Here is an 11,065-nt window from a genome sequence, read left to right as displayed (position 1 = left end):
CGCCCTCGGGTGGGATGGCTTTCCGAGCCGGTAAACGTGGAGCCTGGCGGGGAAAGAGGGGCTCCCCGGGTCGGCACCACCTCGGCTCCTCTGGGCCGGTTCGCGGCGTCGACCCAGCCGCCAGCAGGTGGCGCCCTGAGCCCCGAGGCCCGCGCACCGCGCTGGCCGAGCAGGTTCCTCCCAGACCGCGCGCGCCTTCGCCGCGGCCCGCGCTTAGTCCTTTGGAGTCTCCCCTGCCCCCGCCACCTGCGGGCCCTCGGCTGCTCCTTCTGAGGATGAGCCGCGCGAGTAATGGTGACTTTGCAGCCCCTGGGGGGGAAAAATGTCACATCAAACGCCAGGTTCTTGCCACAGACCATCGCGGAGACTGGAGAGGATGGTTCATGCAAACTCTTGATCTGCCTCGATGGACTTACACTGTGTCCTATAAAGTAACTGAAAGTGTGAAATAAAATTTTGAAACGGGAGTAAAAAAAATAAAATTCACCTGCCTGCTGCCTCCGGGGAAAGGCTATTCGTCCAGAGTAGCTAGCTACCTGTGGCTTTAGCAGGGATTCAGTGAGGGCAGAGGGCGCTTGCAGGCGGCCGGCGCGCAGTCCCACAAGCCCCTGGAAAGCCGCGCTGGGGGAGGCCGGGGCGCGCAGGGGGTGGGGACGCGGGGACCAGGGGCCGCTCACATGCAAATGCAGCTGGGACAATCCGGCCGGGCGCCTCCGCGCCTCCGGGAGGCCGAGGCTGGGACAAAGCATTAGCATTTTCTACATGTGAAAAGCCCGCATTCCTGGGCGGGGAGGCCGCGAGGGCGCCGCCCCCCTCTCCCCATTCACACTTCGGACCACACAGAGCGCCTCTCGCGCCAAATGCTCGAAGGTTCGCTCCAGCTTTTCTTTTGACTAGGGCGATGCATCCGAAATGTAGATATTTCCCTAAACGCCGGCTTTGACATTTAATGTGATCCTAAGTAGCCAGAAATGTGGACTGGATTAGGAGGAGGCTTGGGGCCCACAGGGACACTTGGCCAAATCCGCCTAAATCCTCCTGGACAATTGTTTGTCACCACACGGATCCCCTTTGCCCCAAATGAGGGGGCTAATGAACTGCGGTGCCTCCTCCCGGGGCACTCCCACTCCCACCCGGGAGCCGGCACGTCGGCCCGGTTCTTCCCAGGGAGGAAGCCACGCCTAGTGTGCAAACTGCTCTGTGAAGGTATAGGTTTGGTTGCTTTAGGCTGGGCTGGCTGAGTTTGACCAGTAACCCACCCATGCTGGGTCACTATTTAACTGGCTTGATGAGGCTCAGAGGGTCAAGGATGCTGAGGCCCCCCGCAAACCCTGGGATTATGTTAATAAGCCATCCCCACCTTGAGAGAAGCAGTTCCTGTGACACTGCCCGACCCAGAAAGGAAGGCACCCAGAATCTGTGCTGCAGACTTTATTATCTAGAACAATCCACACACTGTACACACACAGTCCTGTTTTCAAAGTATTCAGGATCCAGGAAGGGGAAGAAAAGATGATGAAGAAAAGAAGTAGATTCAGACTGAAAAATCCGCCAGGCTACCATGGGGGCTCCCCCGAAAAGCTTACCATCCCCGAAGTACCTCTGGGTAGCATGTGTGGAATGAATGAAGGCTTGGGACAGAGCAGGGAATCTCCCTGGGAGTTAGGGACCAAGGGGCCGAGTGAAAGGGCCAGAGTGTGTACACACTGAAACAGGAGCCGAGTCCTAGGGATGGGAAATGGTGACCACTCTGGGGGACAGCAGATTCCAGTCTGGTTGTAACACGCTGGATGTAAGAGAGGTTCAGTGGGGAGAGGGGAGTGGTTGGTGTGCAGAGACCTCTCTGGGGGGTTGGAGCTGTGCTGCGGTGCCGATGAGAGGAGGAAAGGGTGGGGAAGGGACCTCCTGTCAAAGGAGGAGGGCCTGGGTGAGGCAGGTTACGTATAGGATGAGAACATAGGATGATACCCCTATATACTGAACACCCCTCGTGGCCCAGACACTGGACACAGCTGGAGCTCAGGAGGCAGTCATTTACCTGGAAGGGTCCCCTCGCTCTCTACCACCCAACTCCCTAGTTCCAGTGGCTCAGCAGTCTGCTTTGATTATCCTTCATATTACACAGTAAAAAAATTAAGAATTTCCTTTTGAACAGCTGGAGCTCATATCCGGCAACAACAATGTCCAGGGCTTTAAACCTCATTTGAAGTCTGTGAGAGAGGGACTGTTATTGTCCTCACTTCACAGATGAAGAAAGAAACAGGCACAAAGAGGCAAAATACCATGTTGCAGATCAAGTCTGTCTTGGTGAGAGAGCTGAGATTTGAAGCCAGTCCAGCAGTCTGGCTCTAGGGTTCACAATGGCACTGGTCACCTTCCTCCAGGTGGCTTCCAAGTCATCGAGGATGACTGGGCTGAGCAGGTCCTTTGGGCAACAGGAAGGTAAATGCACTCACCTGTAGTGAATGGCTTTGCATTCGGGCATCTCATTTTAATTTTCACAGGAGGACCTGAGGAAAGTTAGCTTCATTGTGCAGAGGGTCAAAAAGCTCAACAGAGATCAAGGCACTTGGGTTGTGTTAGGGGCAGAGCTCCCAGCAGACTGGCCCATAAGGGGTTCTGCATGGTGGGAACACCCAGAGTGCTGTTCTGAGAAGGGGGTGGGGGTACAAGCGGGACAGGAGAGACCCTTAAAGGCACTGGCTCTGCTGGGGACCGCCCTGTGCAGTCTGTGAAGGGACCCATGCCGTGAATTCTGGCCCACTGGGCTGCTGAACAGGTGGTGGGGCTTGAACAAAAGCTAAGGAGGCCTGTCTCAGAATCCACAACCCCATCAGCTATGACACCACCCTTTGAGAGCCCCCACCTGTTAAACTGCAGAACATCATCTACCATAGAAGAAAGGTATGATCGAGACACAAAGGGTTGGGGGAGGCGGAGGGTGGGTGGAGAAATTGGGACAGTGAGGAAAAACTTCCAGGACATGGCATCTAAAACCTCTCAGCACAGTTAGGGTTAACTCCATTAGCAGTAAGCGAAAGTTGCTCAGTTGTGTCTGACTCTGTGACCCCATGGACTATATGGAATTTTCCAGGCCAGAATATGGAGCTTCTTTACCAGCTGAGCCACCAGGGAAGCCCAAGGATACTGGAATGGGTAGCCTATCCCTTCTCCAGGGGATCTTCCCGACCCAGGAATCGAACCAGCGTCTCCTGCATTGCAGGAGGATTCTTTTCTTCTTTTATTGAAGTATAATGGCTTTACAGAATTTTGTTGTTTTCTGCAGGCAGATTCTTTACCAGCTGAGCTACCAGGGAAGCCCCTCCATTAGCAGAGATGGTGGTTCAGACTGTGGTGGAAAAAATGAGTGGGAGAAGCCTTCCTGGCTGATGGACTCAGAAAGACAAGTCACAGAGGTGAAGAGCCTACATTTACTGTGCCCAGATCTGCTGAGAGCAGCTGTGGAGGGGAGAGCTGGACTGCTGGGGTCAGAATTTGACAACAGTGCATCAGATCTAGAGCGCTCCGGCTGGGAAAACCCTTCACCAGCCTTCTCGTAAGACGTGCAGCGTTGTACCAGCACCTGCAGCTAAGGATGGATACATGATTTGAACTACAGAGGAGATGGAGGCTGAGGTTTGCTGAGGGTTTCTGGGGAAACTTTGTTCCTGATGGTTTCTGATCACGACAGGGTGCCTTTACCCTCTTCTTTTCAAATTTTATTTTTGGCTGCGCTGGGTCTTTGCTGCTTCGAGCGGGCTTTCTCTAATTGCGGTGAGTGGGGGCTACTCTTCGCTGCGCAGCTCAGGGCTCTCCTCGTGGTGGTTTTTCTTGCTGCGGAGCATGGGCTTCGTTGCCCCGCGGTGCATGGAATCTTCCTGGACCAGGGATCCAACCTGTGTTCCCTGCACTGGCAAGAGGACTCTTCACCACTGGACCCCCAGGGAGGTCTTGCCTGCGTCTTCTTGCTTCAGTGCAGATATGATGCTGGAACATCCTGTGACCAGGGGGACAAACGTCCAGGTGCTCTGTGGGAAAACAGAGCTGAGTCCCTGATAGCATCACTGGGCACCAAAGCCAAGGTCACCAGCTGCCTTCGGAACCCCTTCTCAAGTGGGATAGAGACTATCTTTAAGTCACGGATCCACTTTGTGCTACTCACAGCCAAGGGTATTCTTAAACAGCAACCTGGGGCCTCATCGGCCTCTTAGCTCTTCCTGCTTTCCCTCTAACTAATCAGCAAGTGGGGGAAGTTTCAGTTTCTTGAGATGTCTCCAAAGATGTATTGCCTTCGATTCAATTACAGGCCTTTTACCACCCATATGCTACCAAGACCTGGTGGGCTCGCAATTTATGAAGCAGGTGGGCTTTGTCTGGAAAATGCCCTGGTTAAGCTCTAATCCTTTGGCCACCTGATGCGAAAAGCTGACTCACTGCCAAAGACGCTGATGCTGGGACAGACAGAGGGCAGGAGGAGAAGGGGGTGACAGGAGATGTGGCATCAATGACTCAATGGATGTGAGTTTGAGCAAACTTGGAGAGGCAGTCAAGGACAGGGAAGCCTGGTGTGCTGCGGTCCATGGGGTCCCAAAGAGCTGGAAACGACTGAGCGACTGAACAGCAACAGGCAAAGCTGCCACCATCCTGCGGCACACATGTGGGTCCCACAGACCTGCCGCAGATCTGGGGCTTGGGGAAGCAGCTCCTGCAGATTTGGACAAATACCGGTGCAGCCTACGACTCCCATCTCATCTGGAAAAGGCTTCGAGAGGGCCCCCACCTCTGTTTTCCGTATCCTCCAGGAAGGAATCTACTCTGTATATAAAACAACTTGTTGTTTAATCACTAAGTCGTGTCCGACTCTTTTGCAACCCTATGGACTGTAGCCCCGCCAGGCTCCTCTGTCCATGGGATTCTCCAGACAAGCATACTGGAGTGGGTTGCCATTTCCTTCTCCAGGGAATCTTCCTGACCCAGGGATCGAACCTGCGTCTCCTGCACGGGCAGGCGGACTCTTGACTGCGGAGCCACCAGGGAAAGCAACTGGCACATGCCAAGAGCAGGAGACCTGTGCACACCCATCCCACGTTCAAACGGAAGGAAAACCGCGCCCCCTTCTCCGAGTCACTCCTGGGTAGTGTCTGGTCACATCACACTCAGTTCCTGTAGATCCCTAACTAAAATGTTTGGTTTCAGCAACAGAATAATTCAGATGCAGTTTCTGATAAAACCATGTGCTTCTCTAAACGCTCCCCTCTCCCATTTGTGAAAACTGAGGAACCGTGTACATTCAGCTAGTGTGAACCCGGTCTTCCAGGTCAGGAACTAGAGAGATGCTGGCAGCAGGGACGATCCTGAATGGCCAGCTTTCATGAGGCCACCAAGCCTGATACTGACTGGGAGGTCACCCAGGTTCTCCACAGTCAGTCTGCAGAGTGTTTTGTTTTTCCTGCTTTTAAGTTTAACGTATTGACCTTATCGACAAATTTTGGCCAGGTCAATCCCACAACACATACCTGTCTTTTATGAGAAAGAAGCTTTTAAGTTCCCGTTTGCATCTGCAACGTGATTAGCGATGAGCCTTGAACTCCCTGCTCACAAACTCCCTAACTGGTGCTTCTGCCTGACGGTACAGGAGGGTGAACGTGGCCAGTGCCCTGAATGCTGTTTGTTGTCATCTGTAATTTTTAAGCCGTAATTGATTCCTATCAGTCAACGCTTCTTAACCCAACCTGACTAGCCCTATGGGTCTTACTATATGCATTTTCTGGCCCCTTCAGTCACAACTAGGTCATGACACGTCAGCCTCCCCTGCCTTCTGCCCTGCGCAACGTCTGGCCTGGCTACTCATCTGCTCATGATGTGGTATCCATTTTTAAAACTTTAACATGAAATCTTGAATGCCAACATATTGTAACCATTGCAAAAAAGACAAAATGTATTTAACAAGACTGTTCTGATAAGACTGTTTTAATTGCCTTTGACAGATATATCACATAATGGCTTAAAATGAATAATCTAGCAAAGATTATACGGAAAACAGATGAAAATGAGTTTGTGAACCCTTAACTGTATTAAGCTTCCAGCCAAAAAAAAATAAAAAAATAAAATAAAATAAAAATCAGGGGTTAAAATCGTTTCAAAATTGTGTCTTCAAAACTAGCACCCTTCAGCATCTGTCTTTTATTCATTTTGCTGTGATACAACTAAAAAGGCTTGTAAATATTCCCCTGGGTCTCAGGTAACAGTTTTCCACGGGCACACTATCACTTTCTCTGCACAGTGAACGCTGGCATTTGGATGGGCTGGATCGGGTGGACAGGCTGGAACACTGGCTTCTTTCTCATTTCAGAGAGTGTTTTCACTGCAGGGAGCAGCTGATTCCTTTTGATGATCTGTAAGGCCAGCTGGGTATTACCTATAAAAACACTTCCCATTACAAAAAAGCACATAACAATAGCACCACCTAACAAAGCAAGCCCGTCAAGTCTCAAAAGGGAGGAAAAGACGATGGGGAAGAGCAGTGGTCTGCGGCCGCTGCTGGACACTAGAATCACGTAATGCCCCTGCACCATCCTGGGAAATGCTCATTTAAGAAATTCAGCGTGTGAGCTAGGGGACAGAATTGTTAGAAGCTCTGTATTGATTTTAAGGTGGAGCCCAGTTGGAGAACTTAAAAGGGCTCTAGACTGTGCACTAACCCTGCCACGCCTTTCAGGAGGACGAGGCCTGCTGGGCGCCTTCTTCAGCAATAAAAAGAGGGGAGGCTCATAAGGATTTCCACGATCAGCAAGGGGGTATGACGAACAACTCTTAATGCTTCTGTCCCCCCTCATCTCTCCCATTCAGCTCTCCTTTTCTACTTCACATCATCTCTCATGTAGGGCCCACAGCCTTTCTTCTAGGTCATATATGCCCCCAGAGGCATGACCTGGATTTAGGCTTGAATAAAAAATCCTCAGCAGGAACTGGCTTACGGCAAAGCTTATTAACGACATCTGTGTTTAAAACACTAAGGTGTACAACCCAAAACCACTGCACTCTGTCTCAGGTTCTCAATTAAGAGTCATTTGGATGCCTGAGAGAAAGGTTAATTAGTAGGGATGAATTATAACTGTCAGAAGTTATGCTATTCTGGATTTTCACAGATAAAATGATATACACTTAACCTGCAAGAACTAAGAATTTGTAAGATATCAGAAACTCCCTTGTTTACAAGAATGTGATGGTTAATATCTCTTCCGTTTCTAAGAGAAAAAGCAGACACCAAAAATCTCTGGCTCTCTGCAGGGCTATAGTCAAGAGAAGAACCACTCACCATTCTGTAGCTCAAGGTAGACGGCCAGCAGGATGGCTTCAGGGGGCACCTCTTTGGGATGGATCATTGAGGCCGCCTTCATTCAAACAAAAGAGAGACCCATGAGAAACGGGTAGCTTAAGATACAAACTCCGGAAAAAAAAAAAAGATACAAACTCCGAGTAATGCCAAAAAAAGAAAAAGAATGTCAACCTACCAATGTCAAGTCAGCCAACTTACTCGAGCTCACTGACACTACAGTTCTGCTTGGATGGCCCTCAGCTGTCTGTCTTCATCCCTCACAATTAAACTAGACATGTAATTTTCAGTACATATTTATCTTCCCTTGCTTAGTCCGTAACTAGCTCTTAACAGGAGAAAGCGTTCCTTCTTTCTTGGTCTCCTCCTGCTTGGGATTTTTCTAGCTCTTGCCTACGCTGGTTTTTTGTTTTGTTTTGGTCATGCCCTGCGCCTTGTAGGATCTTAGCTCCCCAACCAGATATTGAACCCATGCCCCCTACTGTGGAAGCGTGGACCTAACCACTTGACCGCCAGGAAAGTACTGAATTAACATGCATCTGAGGATGAGCCCTTCCCAGTTCTGTGGAACCCCTCTGGGGCTGCTGATGGCAGTACCTGTTCCCCTACTACAGGTTGGGTCCCTGCTTGTGACTGGTCCAAGGAGGGGCAGGGGACCTAAAGAGCCCCGATCAAAAGTTCCCGAGACCGGCTGCTGCGGCCCCTCTGGGTGGGAGAAGTCAGAGGTCTAGTTTAGTTACACAGCGACAGAGACTTTTATCGTGTGCAGAATTTCTTGGGTACTGACTTTGTGAACCCTTCTTTCTAAAAAGGTTTATTTGTAACTTAACTTTTTGAGTGGACAGAGATTCACGCAATTCAAAACTAAAAAGCAAACAGGTATCCAGGGAACAGTCTCCCACCTCAGTGCTCCAGCTACTCTGCGCCTCTCCTGTCATCCCCGAAGCCAATGTTAGCAGCTTCTGGTGTATTCATCCAGAGGTCCTTTATGCATATACAGGATTACATAGAAAGTGTCGTGCATTTATTTGTTCCTTTCACTTAAAGTATGTCTCAGATATGTTACTGTTTTAGTATGCAAGGTTTACAGCTGCCTTGGGTTCAACTATAAGGAACACCATTCATTATTGGTTTGACTGAGCACTGATATAGATGTGGTTAACAATCTTTTGAAATATTGATGATTAAAATTTTCAGGACAACTCTCCATTAGGTGCCTAGGTGCATTTGCAACAACAGTCAGTTGTGTGCGTTGCAAGAATGTCTGGGGACTTTCTTGGCGGTCCAGTGGCTAAGACTGCATGCTCCCCGTGCAGGGGGCCTGAGTTCGGTCCCTGCTCAGGGAACTAGATCCCACAAGCAGCAGCTAAAGACCTTGCATCCGCAGCTAAGACCCGGCACAGCCAAGTGAGTATTTTTTAAAAAGAGTATGTCTGGAGGAGTCACATTCCAGTGTTTAACAAACTGACCAGAAGTCAGAAGGCAAACAGGATGACAGAGCCCAGCAATTCCAAGCCCCTGATGGCTGCTCCATGAGGCACCCGGCTCAGCCCAGCCTCACCTGGTGGAGACACTTGCGGGCTTTGTCATATTCGCTCCGCAGGCAGTAGGCGCTGCCCAGGTTGAACAGCATCACGGTCCGGGCCGAGCTGACGGAACTGGGATAGCACTGAGGGGCCCGCTTCCCGGCTGGGGAGAAGAGCAGACCCGAGTGAAGAGGCCAGGCCGGGGCTCGGAGGCAACCCGTGCACCGCCCGCGAAGCTGCCCAGAAGTAAGCCTGGCTGTCCTCGGGTGGCAGAGGAAGGCCATGGAGGCTCGAGGGCGAGTCTTTGGGAAGCAGTCTGGGCTACTGAAGTCTTTACAAAATGTCTTACTTACAGGATTCCATTGCTTCATTTTCACCTTTGTCTGATCCTACAAAGACAAGAACATAAATCTGAGGGGGCCAGACAAAAAGAGTATATTTTCCAAACACTTAATTTTCTTTATGAAATGGAAATCTAATATTGAGGCAATCTGTCACAGTATTTCCTTTTCTACGTAGTGGAGGTTCTAACAACACTCGTGGCTCAGACGGTAAAGAATCTGCCTGCAGTGTGGGAGACCTGGGTTCGATCCCTGGCTTAGGAAGATGTCCTGGAGGAGGGCATGGCAACCCACTCCAATATTCTTCCCTGGAGAATCACCATGGTCACAGGTGCCTGGAGGGCTACAGTCCACGGGGTTGCAAAGAGTCAGACATGACTGAGCGCCTAAGCACACAGGTTCTAATAAAAGACACGAGAATGCCACCTGCCATCCACCAGCACCCCAAGTCTGAGAGATAACCTCAAATAAAGGGAATTCTAATCTTGCTCCCTCAAAAATTTAGCCATGATTTAAAACTGACTTTTGAATGTGTTTTTACTCTCCCTGGGATTGTGGAATCCCTCCACAGAGAAAAACACAGTATAAGAATCAAAACAAATCGTTCTGGATTCCTCAGTGGTCCAGTGGTTAAGACTCCACACTCCCAAAGGAGGGGGCCCAGGTTCAATCCCCAGTCAGGAAACTAGATCCTACCTGCTGCAGTCGAGTTTGTATGCTGCAACTAAGGCTCCAAACAACCAAATAAATAAAAGAACCCCAAAAAAACGAATCACTCTAACACCATCAGCATTTCAAAAGTTAGAATTTAGCAATTAGTACATAGTAAAGTATGGCTGCAACTACAGACTGCCGACCTATAACTCCCTTCCCTTCACAACCGTGCCCTTAAATTTCTATACGTCCTGAGTTACAACGGAAAGGGAGTAGAAATGGTGAAGAGTTCTGATCAAACATGTCTTCCTTAACCTTGGTCCTGCTCATTTGAAGAGATCCCTAAGGAGACATCAGTGACATTCTCTGGGTTCAAGTGAGTAATAGCATCAGAGATTCTGTCCAGAGAGATGAGGGCTTCTGCAGCATATAAATGACCCAGGAACCTGAAATGAAAAAAAAAAACGGGTTTCAAATTGAAACGTAGGTCATCACAAAAATACCCAATGTATAATAAAATCTGGTGTATATGTAAAAATTTCACATATGTTAAGAATCACTTAAATTTTTCTCTTTAAAAATATCTTAAAATATACAATAATTTTTATGTTAGCTAAGAAGAATGACACACATCAAGACAGCAGTTTAAAAGTGGGCAGTGAATCAACTGTTTTTCAATAAAAATTTAAAATACAGTTGACAAATGTATGCTGTTCTATTTATACAGAAAATACCATCGGGAAGCGATGAAGTTCTAAAGGAAGTGGCAGATCCTAGGGTGTGTGTCCTGGGAGTGGAGGGTCAGAGTTAGGGTTCTCCAGCTTGTGCTGCCACCTGGAAAATCCCATGGACGGAGGAGCCTGGTGGGCTGCAGTCCATGGGGTCTCGAAGAGTCGGATACGACTGAGCGACTTCACTTTCACTTTTCACTTTCATGCGCTGGAGAAGGAAATGGCAACCCACTCCAGTGCTCTTGCCTGGAGAATCCCAGGGACGAGGAGCCTGGTGGGCTGCCGTCTATGGGGTCGCACAGAGTCGGACACAACTGAAGCGACTTGGCAGCAGCAGCAGCCTGTGCTGCCAAATCAGCCAGAAGGCACCGGGGCACCAGACTCGGTTTGGGTCGGATCAGCTCTACTTCTTTAAATTATTTATAACTTTGGCTGCGCTGGGTCCATCTTCTTTGCTGCATGCTGGCGCTCTCTGTT

At 49.6% G+C, this 11,065-nt stretch overlaps 1 protein-coding gene across 3 annotated transcripts in view; it reads right to left on the bottom strand.

The window, feature by feature from the left end:
• Positions 1–5,954: 5,954 nt before the first annotated feature.
• CNOT10 (CCR4-NOT transcription complex subunit 10) overlaps positions 5,955–11,065 on the bottom strand; it is a 58,355-nt gene continuing 53,244 nt past the window's right edge. For all 3 annotated transcript variants that reach the window (NM_001083755.1, XM_015459454.2, XM_024982949.2), the window contains exons 15-19: positions 10,173–10,303; positions 9,216–9,251; positions 8,898–9,025; positions 7,319–7,394; positions 5,955–6,418 (exon numbers count right to left, since the gene is read on the bottom strand). In NM_001083755.1, coding sequence (NP_001077224.1) covers positions 6,267–6,418; positions 7,319–7,394; positions 8,898–9,025; positions 9,216–9,251; positions 10,173–10,303 — 523 coding nt within the window. In that variant the 3' untranslated portion in view covers positions 5,955–6,266. The remainder of the gene's footprint in view (positions 6,419–7,318; positions 7,395–8,897; positions 9,026–9,215; positions 9,252–10,172; positions 10,304–11,065) is intronic.

The sequence above is a fragment of the Bos taurus genome, chromosome 22, assembly GCF_002263795.3.
Source record: "Bos taurus isolate L1 Dominette 01449 registration number 42190680 breed Hereford chromosome 22, ARS-UCD2.0, whole genome shotgun sequence".
Lineage (NCBI taxonomy): Eukaryota > Metazoa > Chordata > Mammalia > Artiodactyla > Bovidae > Bos > Bos taurus.
The sequence above is the reverse complement of the archived record's forward strand: the minus strand, read 5'-3'. Positions and strand labels throughout refer to the sequence as shown.